At 27.7% G+C, this 18,925-nt stretch overlaps 4 protein-coding genes across 10 annotated transcripts; 2 read left to right on the top strand and 2 right to left on the bottom strand.

Annotated features, from left to right (window-relative positions):
- Positions 1-3,010: 3,010 nt before the first annotated feature.
- Positions 3,011-4,500, bottom strand: LOC111041016 (mitochondrial import inner membrane translocase subunit Tim9). The gene is made up of 3 exons (XM_022325158.1): positions 4,284-4,500; positions 3,374-3,469; positions 3,011-3,228 (listed from the first exon to the last, which is right to left on the bottom strand). The coding sequence occupies exons 1-3, from the start codon at positions 4,347-4,349 to the stop codon at positions 3,100-3,102; spliced, it is 291 nt and encodes a 96-aa protein (XP_022180850.1). The 5' UTR covers positions 4,350-4,500; the 3' UTR covers positions 3,011-3,099.
- A 2,898-nt stretch (positions 4,501-7,398) lies between these two features.
- LOC111040992 (ADP-ribosylation factor GTPase-activating protein 1) lies at positions 7,399-10,966 on the bottom strand. Of its 2 annotated transcripts, XM_022325109.1 has the most exons (10): positions 10,400-10,471; positions 10,176-10,343; positions 9,962-10,075; positions 9,811-9,890; positions 9,578-9,736; positions 9,313-9,427; positions 8,745-8,867; positions 8,332-8,391; positions 8,097-8,239; positions 7,399-7,932 (listed from the first exon to the last, which is right to left on the bottom strand). In XM_022325109.1, the coding sequence occupies exons 1-10, from the start codon at positions 10,469-10,471 to the stop codon at positions 7,800-7,802; spliced, it is 1,167 nt and encodes a 388-aa protein (XP_022180801.1). In that variant the 3' UTR covers positions 7,399-7,799. The 2 variants fall into 2 exon arrangements, with proteins under 2 accessions (XP_022180801.1, XP_022180802.1); XM_022325110.1 differs by lacking the exon at positions 8,332-8,391 and having other exon boundaries at positions 8,778-8,867; positions 10,400-10,966.
- A 588-nt stretch (positions 10,967-11,554) lies between these two features.
- LOC111040995 lies at positions 11,555-13,377 on the top strand. Of its 6 annotated transcripts, none has more exons than XM_022325116.1 (3): positions 11,572-11,687; positions 11,802-11,944; positions 13,089-13,377. In XM_022325116.1, exon 3 carries the CDS (start codon positions 13,101-13,103, stop codon positions 13,287-13,289), a length of 189 nt encoding a protein of 62 aa, XP_022180808.1. In that variant the 5' UTR covers positions 11,572-11,687; positions 11,802-11,944; positions 13,089-13,100; the 3' UTR covers positions 13,290-13,377. The 6 variants fall into 6 exon arrangements, with proteins under 6 accessions (XP_022180805.1, XP_022180807.1, XP_022180809.1 ...); XM_022325114.1 differs by having other exon boundaries at positions 11,572-11,726; XM_022325113.1 differs by lacking the exon at positions 11,802-11,944 and having other exon boundaries at positions 11,555-11,687.
- Positions 13,378-14,972: 1,595 nt separating this feature from the next.
- Positions 14,973-17,621, top strand: LOC111040994 (mediator of RNA polymerase II transcription subunit 27-like). Its single transcript, XM_022325111.1, has 6 exons — positions 14,973-15,154; positions 15,242-15,386; positions 15,447-15,571; positions 15,639-15,732; positions 16,578-16,805; positions 16,882-17,621. The coding sequence occupies exons 1-6, from the start codon at positions 14,973-14,975 to the stop codon at positions 17,014-17,016; spliced, it is 909 nt and encodes a 302-aa protein (XP_022180803.1). The 3' UTR covers positions 17,017-17,621.
- The last annotated feature ends 1,304 nt before the right edge of the window (positions 17,622-18,925 follow it).

The following is an 18,925-nucleotide window of genomic DNA, read 5'->3' as shown; positions in this document are numbered from 1 at the left end:
TAATAAATAAGTAATATCTGTGTGTTAATAAAAATGTTAACTTTTTTAGAACACGCCAATGCCACATAGGTACAGTAGGTAGGTATATTATGTATATACTTGGAGCCACATGCATAAAAACTAAGTTGGTTTAACTTACTTTATTTAGTTTATAGGTCTACACTTGGAGTCCACGAGAGAAGTAAATAGACAATAGACATAGACATAAAATCAGAACATTTGTTCATACACTCATACAAATTATTAGTATAGCCAGTATAGGTATTGAATAATAATACTTATTCAAATCGTAATTTTATAAAAACAGATGAATATCATCTTAAATATAAAAGGAATAAAGTGGATAATATATTAGAACATGCATGTAGCCATATGTAGGTACAACGATCTGGTCGTATTCAGTGCCGCAAAAACCGGGTGTGCAGAGTGTGCGGCGCACACGGGCCTCTATGCTTACATACAACCTGGAGCAAACGCTGAAATTGTCTTAAAACTCAAAACTTAATTATTCACAATACTTTTTATTTAAAGTTGAAACATTAGTGTAGTTGTAGGTACTAGGTATACTAATATTAGATTAAGTAATAAGTATGTTAAAATAGGGTGGTAGGTTTAGAAAAAGGTGGGTACCTACCTATCAAGTATTCAAGTGTCAACGTTTCTAACTTTTTAAGTACCTACTATCAATGTTCTATAAGATCTATTTTTATCGCGTCAATGGGTTGTTGTTTGTCGAATTGTCGGAAGAACAACAGGCTGATAGCGGAAAATGACGACGGTTGACGAGTGACGACTTTCACAACATTTATAGGTATTTAGTACTGGGAGGCCTCTGAAATCTGTTTAGTCTGCCTTTTTATTTTTATTAATTTTAGCTTATTCTATACCATTACTTATTCTTATTGTTCCCTTTGAAACAGATGGAATAAAACGTATGACCCAAAAATTATATATATATGTAGGTATACACAAAACCTAAAAACGTTGGCACTTATAGATTGTAATACTTACAGTAAAATTAATTTAGGAAGGGGTCCAAAAAAAAATATCACACACGGACCCTTTCTTATGAAGTTGCGGGAATGATCGTATTTATATTGTTGATCCAATTAGGATTGTTTTTTTTCTTAATAACCTTTTTTTTGTTTTTGATGATTTACGTACTTACTTGAATTTATTATATTTTTACACTGTGAGTAATTTATGTTAAACAAATAAAAATTGTTACACTTTGAAATATAAATTATATTTGATGTTTGGGCACCAGCTTTTAAACGCCGCTGGTCGTACGCGTACCCATGCATCACCGGTCAGTGGCGTAGCCAGGATTTTTTTTCGGGGGGGCTGATCAATTTTTTACACAGCGGTGGTTTAGTTTTTGATCGAATACCATAGACCATTAAAATAATTTTTACATTTTATTAACATTTCGGGGGGGAGGCTGCAGGTTCCTGGCTATGGCACTGTCACCGGACCAGCGATAACCAGTTACCAGTTACCACTTATACCAGTTATTCACTCAATCACCTACCTTCATTTATGTCGGGAAGTTGTTTTATTGTTGCACAAATACATATCGCTATACTTATAGGCATACCAATATATACAGCTTTTTCCTTTTATATATAAAACATGGAATTCATTCATTTTCTTCATATTAATATTTGAATAAGTACCTATTCAGTAGACAGTAGGTACCTATAAATGGCTATAATACGGCTATACTAATAATTTGTTTGACTAAATGTTCTGATTTTATATCTAGGTATATGTCTATTTACTTCTGTCATGAGCTCCACCCATCCATCTATAAATTAAAATAAACTGACAAGTATAAGATACGATAACGTATAGTTTGAGGATTGTCGCTGGATAAGGTATGAAGTCTTTTTTTCAAAATACTATCTTATGGCCGTAAAAATATTTTGAAAAAAAAAAAATGTTTTGTAAAAAAAAAAAATTGAAAAAAAACATCGAATTTTTTTTCAAAATATTTTTATCTAACCTTACCTTTTTTTCATAATACAAAACAGTGAATCAACTTATGAGTTAACAAGTAATTTGTTTATACTTTACATTTCTATAAAATACAATGCCTAGTTTTAATAAACATTTTACCATTGATTATAAGTGCTAGTAAGTTGTAGTAGGTACTACTGGACACTGGTACTAGGTAGTATTTATAATCAATGATTTTAGTTTAAGAAATAAAACAATACAAATATTGATTATAACTATCCCAACATTGATTTCTTGTTTGTACAATATACACTTATTGATTCTTCAATTACATTAAACTTCTTCAAACCTAAAACAAAAAGTTATTTACCTAATAAATATGTAACAGGTTAAATCACAATTTTTGTAACAAGTTTCACAATTTTTTGCTATCCATACTGCATCTGCAACAAGCTAATTCTGCAATAACAAAATTTAAAATAAACCTAATAATACAATTTGTATTAAATAATGCTATTTATAATAAAAGCTTTAACCTATAACTTTCTGGTCATAAAAATAATAAATAAATTTATAAAAAGTTATTAGTTAACTTTATGTAGAAATTTTGAGGTAAATTGTTTGAAATAGAGGTATATTAGTTATATTCAACTACTTTTAGGTGTGTATACCCATAAATTTATTTACCAATACACCACTGCCTATATGCCATATGGTAGAGGCATATGGCTATATAAATATAAATTTTAAGTTTACTATTTATAAGTAATGATATTATAGCATTTATAGCCCTACCTACTACTAGCGCTGTATAGATGTGGTGAACAGATGTAGTAATGAACCGTAACACTTTCGAACCGCGGATGGGCGTACAATTGAATACGGCGTTATCTAACCTGTATATCTTAGACTGTGATTTAATCCATCATATAGTATATTATAATCTTTAGAACAAAAATCCATTTGTAATTAATTTTTTCAATATAATAAACTAATTTTTTAAAAGAATGTTAGGACATTAGGGAACCAGTTATAATAGTCAAACAATTAATTTAACATTACATTTAAAGTATATTTATGATTCTACAACTTAAAAGTGTTTAAAAAAAAGTCTTTATGTACTATATAAATGGTAACATTTTATACATTGGCATTTTGTTGAGCAGTAATCACATGTTCATTCATAATCAACTGATACTCCTGAAACCGCTGTGTCATTCTTTCAGAAGCTTTAAGAAATTTGCTTGTACAATTTTCAGCGCACCTTACCTAGAATACAACATTGTTATTGAATTAAATACATATTTTATAGAAAAAGTTCAATGCATAAATCAATTTATTATATTTAATAGTATAATATTGTGTAATGATTTAAAAAATTTTAAATATCATTATTTACAGAAATTTAACTTACTTCTTCACTTTTAAGATCACCCATTGTAAAATCTGTTGCACAATCCATAAAACATAGCTCTGTTAATTTATTATATGATTTAAATATCTCTTTAACCTGAAAAAATAATAATATTGAAATAATTATTAGGTTATTTTTATAATTTTATAATAAATATAAAGATTAAAAGATATAGAAATGACATATTATGTATCAATCTTCATGCTTTGGTTACACAATAGTATTGAACTTAAATCAGTGAATCTTCTACTAATTATTTATGTAGTATTCGCTAGTGTAATTTGCTAGTGTAACTAGATGTCCCACATTAGAGGGGGTTACTCCACTTTTTAAATTTGTGTTCCTCTTTTCAAATGGCCCGGCTTTTGTCTCACATTCAGAAAAATTCAACATATTAATTTTTAATTAAATTATAATGCAAATACATTTTTTGTTACACAAGGTTCTAATTATACAATTTACAATCAAAAGTCAATATGGGTCATATGTCGGTGCCACATACGCGCTCCTTTATACATCTGGACCGTAACTTGTAGGAAAGATTCCATTCGCTGGGAATATAAGCTTGAATATATACTTACATACATAAACTTTAACAAGGTAATTTTTAAAATGTAAAGACACTTACCTGTTACAATATAAATTAAGATTTGAGAAAATATTAAATAATAACTACGTGTGTATCTTAAAAATATGAAATATTAATTATCATATTTATATGAAACAATATCTCAATATCAGAAACATATTTTTAGTGCGTAACTACGTCTAATATATTATAGAATCTTCAAAAATACAATAGATGGACATTGGAATGGTATTTAAAACTAATGACTAGAATGGTATATTTCATTTAATTGGTTAAACAATCAACCGATAATAAATTAAATATATTAGTTACAAAACTTACACTGGCCAGTTGAGACGCATCAAAATCCATGTTATTGTCAGTCACATTTGCATTTGCGTTTTCCATTATAATGTTGAGTGTCGGTTGACTGTTATTTTAAATTACCTAAAGTATTATCTGTGCTAATATGGAAACGAATGAACCAAAATAAATTACAATACAAATGAGGATTGAGGAATATCTTCAAAATTGATTTTTTTAAGCCCTATGATATAATAATTTGAAAAACTATACAGCACTATCACAGTATCACACATTCATACCACAGAATAAATTATCTGTGATAAGATCTTGGTTTGCTTCTTATCGTTCACGGATATAGTTTGAGATAGAGAATGAATTATATTTATATACATAGACTTATAGAAGTGTAAGGTACTAAGGTTAAATATTTGAATTTTTAATCGTATATTGCATAATTAGAATCATCGAGTCTATAAAAAAATCGTCAATTTAAAAACGACCCTGTAAAAAAGTATTTAAAAATATATTTTACATAAAAATCACAAATATCAGTTGTAAGTCAATTTTTAAGTCATGAAATTATAATATCAAAGATATAAATGGTTAAATAATGTGGTAGTCACTACTCCTACATTTATATTAGTTTACTTAAAAATCACGAATATCAGTTATTTTCACAAAATGTGAAAATAATCAATTGTAACAACTATTGTTAATGGCAATAAATTTGCAATAAAACCAATTTGAAAGAATAAAAAAAAATCGGTTCTAAAATTCTATGATATAAATAAACTGAAATTAATTTATTACTACTGTTGTTCTTGTATACCCTTAAAATTATAATTTTGACGTTTTGCTGCTTAAGGAATTAAGCATAGTGAAAATATTAAAAAAATTTAAGGGATTAGGGGACACCAAACAGAAGAATTAAGAAATTGTATTTAATATTTTATTTCCTAACAATTTGACTATTTGAGAAATTATCATTCATAAATTAATTGTCTTAACATGAGTATGTCCGATGTCAGAGCACTATTTATTTTCTCTCTTTGGCCCACACAGAACATATATTTCAAACATTCATAATATTGAATGTTTTGATTACAAATATGTGTACTGTAAACAAATCAATAGGTATGACATAATAATTTGTTTAAATAAAGTCAATCGTTGATAATTTTGTTTTTACCTCAGATCGCACCCAAGTATTTTTTTAAAGTTTCAAAATTTTTTCTAATGAAAATATTTTCGGACTAACTTCATGCGTAAAGTCTTTTCATCCAAATCAATATATTTTTGGATTCTAGCATAAATATAGCAGTGTTAAAAGTGTTATATATGTCAAACCTGAAAAAATTATAAACTCTTTATTAAACAAAAATTCATATCAAATTTACTATTGATGACTAAGCTAATACATGTTTAGTTTAAGGGCGTAAATATGGAGAAATAAAAATCATATCTCTAAGTATTCAAGGATGGGCAAGATACTCAAAAATCAGTATCGTGATATTAGATACTTGGATTCGGAGTATCGAGATACTAGATACTCAATACTTACATTTTAAGTATTTAGATACTCGATACTCGATACTTACGATTTTTTTTAAATTTTATTTATACACAATTAGGTAGGTAACGAATCTAGACAAATGCGCTTAACTTTAAATTTCCAAATATTAGTTAAGTATAAATATAATATAATACGTCAATCGTTAAATTAAATAAATAAATAAGGCTATCTCCCAATATGCGGTCTACCAAAATGGACGTGGTCTACCGTAATAATATTAAGAGTATAAAAAAAAAATTCAAATTTATTAAGAAATTCATTTATAATTGTTATACTATAAATTACATTAAAACACAGTTTTCAAATAGCTATTAAAAGTATAAATAAAATATGTTTTGATATATTAATGATCTACAAAATTATCCACAAAGCATAATTTGATATCTCTAAGGAAAGCATCAAAAATGTTATCAGTTTTATTTAATCCTCACCACTAATACTCCGCTAAGTACCTCTCTAAGAGGTCTTTCATTAGTACCACACATTTTCTTAACAATTTAAAGTCTAAGAGGCTTTCAAAGACTTTCAATTCTTTGCGTATTGGCACCAGTTTCAGGGTCCACAAAATTTGTTGAATGATTAACTGTTTCATATACATAGCATTTTTCAGATAAACCTTTATATCCAAACCAGGAATCAGAATGAACTGTATTGTTACATGATAAAATATATATTGTTATGAGCAATTAAGATAGAACATAAATTGGTAGATAATAAATAATTTATTAAATATAAATGGATTCCCAGCTATAAGTAGAACACCATAACATTGATAGACCGCATACTGTACTCATATTTATAGTTACCTAGTACACATAACGGAGGTAGACCGCATATTGGGATATAGCCATAAATAATAATAAAAATAAATTATAGATATCATATCTGTATGGTATGTATATCTGAATAGTTTATGGCACGACAAGAAACATACGATAAATAAGTAGTCCCATTCAACGTGTATGTGTGATGCGTCACAGTACACAGATATAACTTAATGTGGCTACTAGGTTGAAAAATAATTTCGTACAAGTTGTACTGCAATTAAATTATGGATTTATAAATTTAAATTCATCGCTCATATTATTTTACACATATTATAGTATTATACTCAAACATTGTCAAACAGTCGCAGTTGGTAGATAGGCGACTAAAAATAATCCTTTTTTTTTTTATTAAAATAGAAAAATTTACAATCTGTAACATAGGAACAATAAACAAATTGGATAATAGAATAATATTAACCTCACATGAATAGTATGAGGAGGGAGGCTGTCCAGTGACAATACCCTCAGAGATAATCCTAAAAAATTAATTTTTTAAGTATAGCATTAGTATCGAGTATTTTTTGACAAAATTATTTTTTTAAATACTCGATACATTGTCTAAAATCGTATCGCGATACAAGATACTCGATACTTCATATAATTGTATCGAGATACAAGATACAAATGTATCTAAGATACTGCCCGATCCTGTAAGTATTATATCACAACATTATATTGTTGTTGTTGTTCAACTCAGTTAAAGACTAAATCATTAGTATAATGTAATTAAAAATGAAGATATAGTTTATTTATGATAGCATAACATTATTTATATTAAATTTATTTTATTTTAATTCTTTAACTACAATAATAACATATTATTAAAATTCTGAACATTGAATTTAATACATTAATAATGGGTTGCATTGACATTTATTTTAATTAATAGGTTCTCAAACATTTAACAGTCTCTTAAACATGATAATTGAAAGTGTGACCTATAAATATTGGTTTGATGAATTAATCAAAATGCTGTACAACCCAGCACGAATAAAGTAATATAAATAATACATATTATATAATTTGCTAGACAATAATTTTTTTTTTAATGAAGACAGTTGTATATTTAGAATTTAAAATAACATTTATAAATATTTATATCTTAAAATCATTGTTTAAAAATAAAAACTTAATTACATTTTTGATGCAGATCTACCAGTTATTATCCCATTTGTTATTCCAATCATCTTGAATTGGTTGATATTTTTCAGTTGTTTGATCTGAAGATGATGCATGAGTATTATTAACATCCCAAGACGTCCAGCTGTTTTTACGCTGCACGTTTCTGTTACAAAATAAATACACATTTTAATTGTATTTTAGTATAATGTTAATTCTGGGTTATTTTAATTTAATTTAAAATATCAGTGTTCGACATAAAAAGAATCTACTGTATACATTCTTTGATATTTTATTTAGGTAAATAAATCAAATAATTAATATTCATACTTTTGATTTCCAGATGAGCCATCAGAAATTAAAGAAGAGTTCTCAGTGGAATGTGCTACAAAATTAGTTGAATGTGATTTTGGCGGTGTAGGAATATTACTGCCAGTGATATTTTGCCATTCTTTACGGCCTAAATCGTTTACCTAAATTATAAATAACATAAAAACAATAAGAAAATACAAGATTGAAATTAATAAAATACTAATTTGAATTTGTAACAAAAATAATACTTTACCTTTGTAGACATGGAAGAAAATTGAGTAGATACGTCATCAATTAAAGTACCTTCTTTTATCTAACAATACAGATACAAACAAGCATAACATAAATCATAAAATCGTATATACACTACAAATAATAGTTGAGATTTTATTTTAAACAACATAATAATAATAAAACAAAAAACATTCATAAATATATTATTTTTTAAGATATTTTGGTACTCAAACATAAAAACAATATTAATCAGAAAAAAAGTAAAAAATTTTTTTTAAGTAAAATACATTAAATTTAATATTCAAAAGTAAATACTCGATATCAACTAATGCCATACTATCTAATAAAAATATTCTTTGTTTTAAAATACTATCATATCAAAATAAAATTAATAAATATACATGCTATAAGAAATAATTGCATGCAACTTACCTTTGAGCTTATGTCAGTGGTTATATCTGATACCTTTTGAGTGGCTAGACCACCTATTTTAATGGCACTTTGTGTGGCTTGAGAGGCTAGTTTTGATGCAGATGAGGAAAATATAGACCATCCCTGCAATAATTTTTTTTTTAAATATTTCATTGATTATATATTATTAATTATTAAAAAATAAATAAAAACTATCACTTTGAGATATTTCTAACATGTTATTTGCTTAAAACAAATTGATAAGAAATCCCTCGCCAAAAGATGGAAGATAGTCACCAATATTTTTAATTGTAGACTACTGGAATTGTCTTTTCAGATATCAGTATTACTTCATGAAGTTAAAGGTAAATAGTTAATGTATAGTGGTTTTTAATATATAGACAAGCAGTTTGGCAGGTTGATTAGTTTTATGAGTCATGGCATGTATAATTTTTTGATTCTAAATTGGTTAATACGCTTAATTTTGACTGAACAATTATAATTAAAACATAACTATTTGTAAAAATGTTCGATGGAAAATAATACATTTTAATACGGTGGGTATTTAATTTTTTAGTGTATAACTTACACTAGAAAATGACGACACTGCCGAGTCAAGAAGGTCTTGAGATTGACTTCTTGGTGGTTGTTCAACTGTATTACCAAATCCAGAATAACGTCCACCTTGGTTTGGAGGGACATTACTGTATGAGAAAATCACAAAAACTTTATTTGATATACAAAATAATATGGCTACAAAAAGAAAATATTTTTTCTTCAAACAGAATGCTTATCACTTATTGTCTTAAGACATTTATACTTTATAGTAAGCAAATAATTATAGAGTCCCTTACCTTGGTTTTGTCATGTTTTCATATTGTTTTCTAGCAAAAAATGCTTCTTTTTCATCTTTGATATTTGGAGCGCCAACATCATTTTGATAGCCAGAACTCAATTCATTATAATTATTTGATGGTTCATTAAAATTATACTTTTGTGATTGGGTACCCTTTCTAACAAAAACAAAAATTTTAATGAATGATATTTATGTATTATAATAAACTATAGTTCACCAAATTGCAATTACATTTTCATATGATCTACATTATAATCTTTAGCTGATGACGTAGTAGGGCTCCATTGTTCCCCTTTAGCTAAATTTAAAATCTAGACAGACAAGCGATACTAATTAATGATAGAATATACAATAAACCAAATACCTAATGAATGCTATTAACCTTATCCCGATATAGTGCTGCAGCTTTAGTATTATATTTTTGTTCAATAGTCATTGAATCACTCCAGTCAGGTTGAGATTTGAAAAATTCTAGAGCATTTCTATTACCTCCAACCTACATAATAAAAGTAAAATTTTTAGTACTTCTGTTTTAGTTTAGATAAAGATACATTCACTACTGACATATTATTCAAACATTGATAAAATAAACATACTTTCATTTTTTCCAACTCCAAATCCTTCCAAGAATCCATGGTGATGGATCTGACAAATGACAAATGAACCCCAAGACCTCTGTGTTTTCCTGAACACATTAAACAAATCCATATGCCATATGAGACAGAAGCCCATTGTGGATTATGAGAACCACACTCAAAACATTTCTACAACAAATTTAATTAATACATTTAAATTAATAATTAATTAATGTGGTTCTTACCGAATTATCCTGTTGGTTCATAAGCTCTTGAAGAATTTTCGGAGTTTTGTTTGTTAAATGTTTCATACTCATGGTTAAGAGAAAAAAATGGATAACAAAATATTGAACAAGATATAAGAACAGTTGGTGACAAAAACAGAAATTAAAAAAATAACATACCGCAGATTAAGTTTAAAAATTTTATCAACACTTGTATAATGCAACTAGTGTATTAGATAACATAATACTTAAGTCAAAAACAGTAAAACTCGAGTAGGCCAGTTGTAAGTGATCAATACAAACTCAAGGATGCTTCTTACTAACAACTTCCTATCACTTATTTCCTATAGATTTCCGGTATAACAACCACCGTCCACCAAAAATTAATTAATACTTCACGGCGGGAAATCTTAAGCCTTAACAATAGAATACAAAATAGTGACACTTGGACTTGAGAGTTAAGGCCCTCACCAGTCGCCACTAGTGGTTAGCAGACTGCTGATGCCTATTGGCTATTGCCACTTGCCAGATTGCTTGAATTCAGAATTCCCGATATTAAGCATATGACGTGTCGCCTTTCCTCTTCGCTATCAATAACGTCAGTGGTCGGTTATCACAGTTATCATGGTTCTAGAGGCCGCCCACGCTATCTTTTAAGACCGTGAGGCAGTCAATGATTTCCGATGAGGGGGGTAACTGTTATCACTTACGGACCTTGCCATTAGCAGCTGCAGCAGCTGTTGGTGTTCAGTGTTTATTTTGTATGTTATTATAGCGGTGGCACGATGTAGATAAAATATATATAAAATGTATATAAAATTCTTTTATAATCAAGATTTTCAAGAAGAAAAATTCGATACGTATCGATACGTACCACCACGTATCGAAGTCCGAGTCCGATACGGGTCGGTACGTATCGCTTGTATACTGCACGTGTAACTTCTTGAACGCTCAAAATTGCCTCGATACGTATCGATACACTCCAAATTCTTCCTTGAAAATCTTGTATCTATGATTATAACCCATAGAGTAATTACTCTATGTTATAACCCGAGTTCCTTATCTGGTATAATATAAATATATATATAGATATCTGTGGTGAAACATGTTATCAGTTTTGGAAAAATTATCTTTTATCATTGACCAGTAGCGTGGGTTACCGTTATCAATTTCATTACAAAGCCCCTGCCCCCTATGGTATTCTGTGGTATTGTATGATCTAGGTAAGGACCGAAGGTCGACGGCGGACGGAACGGAACTGCGGAACACTGTCTACACTAGTACACTAAACTGACTACTGAGTTGCAAGGTATTGTGCAAATATTCTTCAATATTTGTATGTTTTGTCGTAAGTCAATAGTTTAACATTATTCAAGTTTAATAGAAATCATTTTTTTCACGATAAACGATCAAATCTTGTCAGGTAAATGGCATTCAGTCGTGCATGGTACCACTTCAAACGTAATTTTTTATCTGTAACATTTCCCATTATTTCGTTTTCTGCAATCTACGCTGATTACAATCGAACATTAAATTGGAAAAAAATACAAAATCAAAAAGTTTAAAGTAAGACATTATAAGTCAAGGTTGTTAAATTTGTGATTTATTATTTATTAATTGTCTACTTATTTGCTTATACTGTAAATTACTCTCCAGTGAAAAATACTTATAAACAACTAGAAGACAATTTATGATATATTCAAATTGAACTTTTCCTTTTTACCGGACACACTTATTTTTGCATTTTATTTTGTTGTATATTAATTTGTAGTTGGCACTCTAAAAACTTTGGCGAGGTCAGAATTTTAGGGTTGTTCTTAGTTTTAAAGTTATGGGCTATAACTATAGCTATTACTTATAGCTAATTGAAACTTATTATATATTCATTTACACACATGGTCAGACCTCAAATAGCTATAATTTCAAAATTAAGTCCCAAGTCCCAATTCTGACTTCACCATCATTTTCAGCATACTAAAACAAAAGAAAATTGTAAAAAAATGATGTACTGTAAAACAGAAATATACCCTCAAATTTGATTATCAACTGTTAAATAAAGAATTAAACATAATATCGTATACTAGTCGTTGCAGTTTTCTATACTTAGCTATAAACATATTGCTAGCACCAAATTTAATTTCCTGAGAAAATATTAGAACTGTATTTAATTCTACATGCATGTTTAAAATATATTTTCATCATTAAATGCTGTAAAGTTAACCAACTCTTTATTTATGCTCGGATGTCAGCAAACTATTTTTTTCTCTCTCTCTGACCCACGTGCATCATAGCAAATCAATGTTTAGCTGAACCAACCCTGTATTGATACTTTTAATATTAGAGTGAATTTACCTATTATTTTACCTAATTTGGCTTTGTTCCAATATTTTCAAATAATTGTAATGATTGACATGTTCATAACTTACTTAAAAATTTAAATATCATAAAAATAGGCAACATAGTGATACAGACAATGTAATTAACTTAATTGTTAATAGGTAAAGTGAACTCATTCTGATATTAATAGTAATAACAGGGTTGGTTCTGTTATCTTAAATTTACTACGTCAAGCTTTGGTTTAGAGAGAATGAACAGATAGTGTGCTAACCTTTAGCTGGTTTTATCTGTCTGCATTGTGTGATGTGGGACAAGAAAAAACTTAAATTATATTTTAACAATGTTCACTATTTTACACTTATTTTTTTTCTAGGAATATTTTACAATGGCAGCTAGACATGCATTATTTGGATTAACCTGGGACTATTTCGCATTGGCTATCCCACTAACTGCTGGTGCCTTATTTGGCAAATTTTTAGATGACAAAGAAACAGAAAGGATGTCACTTTTTAGAGATAGAAGTGCTTTATATGGAGGAATGGTTAAGAAAGGCGAAAAACCATCTTGGCCATAAGTGTGTCTTATTTGAGATGGTACTATTAGTATGAAAAATTGTAATATTATTTAAAATCTCATAATAAATTAAATTATGCTAATGATTATTTTTGTTGTGTATTATAGCTATATAAAATAAATTTATGCAGTTTTTTTGTAATGATAAAATTCATGACATAATTTTTCAAAATGTAATCTAAAAATTTATTTATTTCACTTATTAATAAAAAAAAAACCACAACAAATTAATGAAAAAACTCTGTACCACCTACAATTATATTAGTTGTGTAGTTTTATTGAAATCCATACAAATAATGGTAGAGTGTGCCGTGAGGATTTACCCATTACAATATCTCCTGAAATAGTGGAGATGTCATAGTTCTGGTTTTTGGATAAGACATTGAGACAAGAATTTCAAATATTGTATGGTTTAATTTATTTTAATGATTTGGTAAAAAGTTAAAAAATAAATTTTCAACATTTTACTTTCATTGATCTCCTGATTTTTAAAATATTTTTCTAGTTTTGAGAATTATATAATATTATAGTGGTATCAAACATGTGATGCTTGGTCGTACGGCCCACAAACAGTTTCAGTGTGACCAGCAATTTTCGTTGAAACAAGAAAAAATATTAAAATCAGGTGATTAATGTAAATAAAATGTTTGAAACGTCATTATTTTCAGAAAAATGAACTCCACAAAATGGCCATCTTCAATTTTTTTGAAAATTATATAAATAACTTAACCGAATATTAATATGTCATTAATCTTGTTGCTTACCGATATCAATACATTTATGAGTGAATAAAAGTTTTTCAGAAGTTTTAACACATAGACACAAAATTTGTTTTCATTATTTTAGAAGAATAAAATAAAAGATTTTTTCCAAGTTATAACTTAAGAAAACTTTAAGAAACCTAAACTCTTAATAAAAATGCCACCCACTTACAAAATTTAACATTTGAATAGGCGAAATACACATTCCTGAAGCACCACATAATTGGCTCATTAATAATTTTTTTAAAGCATAAAGAATTAATTATTACAGTAAAACAATTATTGCTGTGGAAATTCAATATTCATAAAAAATATAGGCTGTGCTTCTCCTCCCGCGCTCCACAGCATGAGCCACCTGCCCGCCTCTGGTAATATTTTAATAAATATTACTTAATATTTTTTACTTATTTAGTATCACCATTGGATATAAATAGTATTATTGTTATCTGAAATAATAAACAGAACACAGTGCCATCTAGTTTTAAATGTATTTGTTAATAGACACACATGGCGGTGAAGGTAGCATCAATACAGCATATGGGCTGTAAATGCCATCTCGATATTCTTATTACTGTATTGGTTAAATAGAAAAGTGTTCCAACCTTATCTTTTAAGACCGCGATCGTGATAAAACATAAAATATTTTGTTATTATTCATGTTGCTTATACTTTAATTTTTTAAATATTCTTTACAATGCATTGATTTATATTGTTTGTAACATAATATACTTATTTAATTATTTATTTTAAAATAATGTACTTAGTGTTTATAATTACGCAACTCTACAAATAAATATTGAGTTTTAATAACCAATTTGGTGTTCCTTGTACAGTTTTCTTTACCTATTTAAAAACTATTCTATAGCCCAAAAAAAACTATTTTCTTTTACATCCATTTCTTAGATATACACGCAAATACAAATATGGAGTTGAATCCTATGCAAGTTGCCTTAAATACTGTTAGGACATTAAGATTGGAGCTAATGCAGCTTATTCTTGAAATTGGTGAAGGAGTAAAAGATGATGGTTCACAAACAGACTCAAAAGATAATCGTTATATGTATTCTATGAATGAAATGGTTGGAAAACTTGGACTTCATATGAGGTTTAGTTTGATTTATAGTACATTTTAATAAATGTTAAAATTTAACTTACTTAAATTTAATGGTTTTGTATACATTTTAATTTTTAGGGATCTTGAGCAAGTTGTTGGGTCCTTATCTAGTCCTCCGGGTGCTATGTTATTATATAACACATCATTTTTAACGCAAGAAAGCACATCTGATCGACAAGCATTGTACACTCCTCTTGTGTCTTCTCATAAATGGCTTGACAAAGTATAACAAATTATAGTTAATTATTGTTTGGTTTTAACTAATAAAGTTATGTGATTTTAGGTACATAAATTCAGTTCAAATGCTGTACAAATTTTAAGTCATAATTCATTAAAAAAATCGTATTACAATTCCAGTTCGAATAAGAAGAAAAGACAACAGTCTAGTTTGCATAATATATCACCACAGTAAATGTCTAGTTAGATTCTAATGATTTATAATAATTAAAATTATGTATCGAATAATTATTTTCAGAGCTGTTGATGTACTACTGACTAATATTGATCGGATGTTTCCTGATATGAGTATTACAATAACGAGGCCTTGTGCATCAAATGTTGTTCTATTGGTAATTTTGTTTTAATATTTATTTTCTTCTTCACAATTAATCAAAACTTAAAATAAAATATTATTTTTTTACAATGTTTGACAATATTATGGGCAAAGTGCAACTTATTATTTATACTAATATTTTGTTTTTTCAAAGTGTGTACCTTAAGGCACCGCATCTTGGTGTTTAATTCAATCTTAGTGATTGTTGTTCTTTTTTACCATGCAAGTTACTCCAAAACACATTGTAGTCTCAATAAAAATATGTAAAACCAATTTTTAACTATTTATTATGTAATATTATGTGTAACACAAAATCCTTTGAAAAAGAAAGGGATAAATAACAATGATCTTCTGTTGCAATTTTAACTTACAAAAAATAAAGTTATGCAAATATATTTTTTTAGTTTTTTGATGATCAAACTTAAAATTATTTAGATTTGTTGACATTAAATAACAGTAGATAACAATAATAATTTTCAATAATTGGGGAAACTTAAAGGTAATACCAATGTGAGTAGGATAGTCAAAATCTGATTTTTCTGTCATATTTAGTGTAAAAATTAAATTAAACATTATAAAATGTATTGATACCACTGCGGTTTTTGGCTTAACTGTCAGTAGATTAAAGAGCGACAATTTTTTCATACAATTTCAAATTTAGTGTCTAAAAATAAAACAAAAACATTTTGCATGGGTACCAAATTGCATTGATTCCTTATCAAGTGTTAATAACTAAATAGATAAATAAATATAAAACAAACTTAAAAGATATATCGGTAATTTTATGCAATATTGTCTTATCATAAGTATTTTTCTCAAACAGTAAAATATATTTATTAATAAAATTTTGTTTACATATAGGTTGGCTTAGGTAGAGTTTTACAAGCTATTATATCATTTAAAGGAGTTATGATTGAATGGGTTATTGTTAAAGGATTTAATGAGCCTATTAACCCTAATAGTTTACAACAAGAGCTTTGGCAAGAATCAAGATATTATGTTTTTCGTAAGATAACTGATCATGCTAATGCAGCTATGTTACATTTTTCTTCACCAACATTGCCAGATCTTTCAGTTCGATCATTCATGGTACTATTAAATGAAAACTTTTTTGTTTTAATTAAGAATATCAACATTATTATTTATATCTATGTTTTGTTTACAGACTTGGCTCAATAGTTATTTGATATTATTCAATTCAGTATGTAAAGCATGTGGAAATCGATTGCTTAATGCATACCCACCAACTTGGAGAGATCTACGATCATTAGATACATACCATTATGAATGTAAACCATAATATTATATTTAAATTAATCATTCAAAATATTTTTTAATATCCTAACTTAAGAATAAAATTAATTGTACCTTTATTGAGTAAAATAAATGTAGCTTATGATATTTAATGTGAATACATTACTAAACTGCTTTATGAATAATTCAATGATAAAGTTTTTTTTTACATTCGAATCTTTGATTTTTCTCTTTTTTTTACCTTTTATTATATCTTAAGTTCTTAATTATTGATGTTTTGTCAAATTTGATTAAAATTTTCTCTCATGGTTTTGATGTTGCATGTTACTAGTAACTTTTACTAGTATAGTAGTACGTATTAAATAGTAACTAGTAGTTGTATGAACAGTTTCGGCCTAGCCCAGGTAACTAGGAGACAATTGCCTCAGAGGCTCCAACCAGTTGTTCAAGATGAGTCTTAATAATGTAAAATAAAACAATAGTTCATAAAAGTAGTGTCAGTTAAAGTGAATATGAATTACCTAAAAACACCGATTGTAATAAATTGATATACGCAATAATTAATAGTATTATTATATTTAAACTCCTACATTGTAACTGCTGTTTGCATATATTTAAGTTGAACTACATAAAAGCTGCCAAAAAAGAAAAGTTGTTAATGAATGTTTCTGAGAGGCCCTTTAAATTCCAGACCGATGCGGTATGTTACTATGTTCATTGTAAAGATCTATAATATTATTACATCTTGTAAGGTACACTTCAGTTATAATTTATCATTCTCCAAAAAACTCAATTCTGGTTGGGATTCAACCCCCCTTTAATATTGAGTTGGTGAATAAACGCCACGGGGATCGGGTGGCAGTATTGTGCTGAACGGTTCAAACACGTTTCAAAAAAAAAGGGTTCAAACCCGTACAACATGGAAAATATTTAAATGTACTTTTTATTATATAATATAAATATTATGTAATTATTAGGACTCCAATTTTAATGCATTTGCATCTTTTTTGGAATGTTTTACATAATGCTTTCTAAGCTAAAAATGTATTTTTAATGCATTTTTTATCTATTTCTCATATTATGATTTATGACTAAACAAATTACCTTCATTGAAATATAAACATAGTACTATGTAATATAAAACATTTTCCTCCATTATTTAAATTTCATAATATTAAAGAAGCTCTCATCGTATAGTATAAATGTAATTTATTAAATTTAGTTTTGTGCTCATTTTATATTTATAAACGTATCCACACAATTGTAAATGTTTAAATCATTTTTTAATTTTTTGATTTCAATTTTGAGCCCTAGAAATCATTATGATAACTCCGCTCCTCCCTGTATATTAAATTCCTGACTATGCATAGACCTCATACAGCCATACTACTAGTCAAGGTCTGGGTACCTATAACAACTAACAACATCATTACGAGTGGAGTACCTAATAACATCTTGTTGTGATGTTGGCTGTCTCGACGAAAAAATACAATACCTAATCTATATATATATATATCTATCCTATATTCCTATATACTACTCCACATAGTCAGTGGCACCTAAGTTGTTCCTTTTTAAATTTAATTTTTTATTATTTAAGAAAATTTACAATCTATATACAATTTATATAATAAGTAAATATGATGAGTACAATATTACAGGACATGAAAATCTTGATGGAAGGGAGTGTCCAGTGACACTACTTCCAATTTAAACTTAGGGGAGAGGTAACTTTATAATAAGTAGCACTAGGCGTTTTTGGGTTTGGATGGTTAAAGGTATTTTTATGAAAAAAATGTAATTACTACTTAGTATGTATTATACAATAACAATATTTTTTTATTTTGTAAAATATGAATAATACAAATTTATTTAATAATGTAATTTGAATGAATACACCTAGCAAGGTTGCTTTTGTTTTTTTATGCTAAAGACATTCAGAGGTACTGAGGTAT

This window comes from Myzus persicae, unplaced genomic scaffold (assembly GCF_001856785.1).
Source record: "Myzus persicae strain clone G006 unplaced genomic scaffold, MPER_G0061.0, whole genome shotgun sequence".
NCBI classification, from domain to species: domain Eukaryota; kingdom Metazoa; phylum Arthropoda; class Insecta; order Hemiptera; family Aphididae; genus Myzus; species Myzus persicae.
The sequence above is the reverse complement of the archived record's forward strand: the minus strand, read 5'-3'. Positions and strand labels throughout refer to the sequence as shown.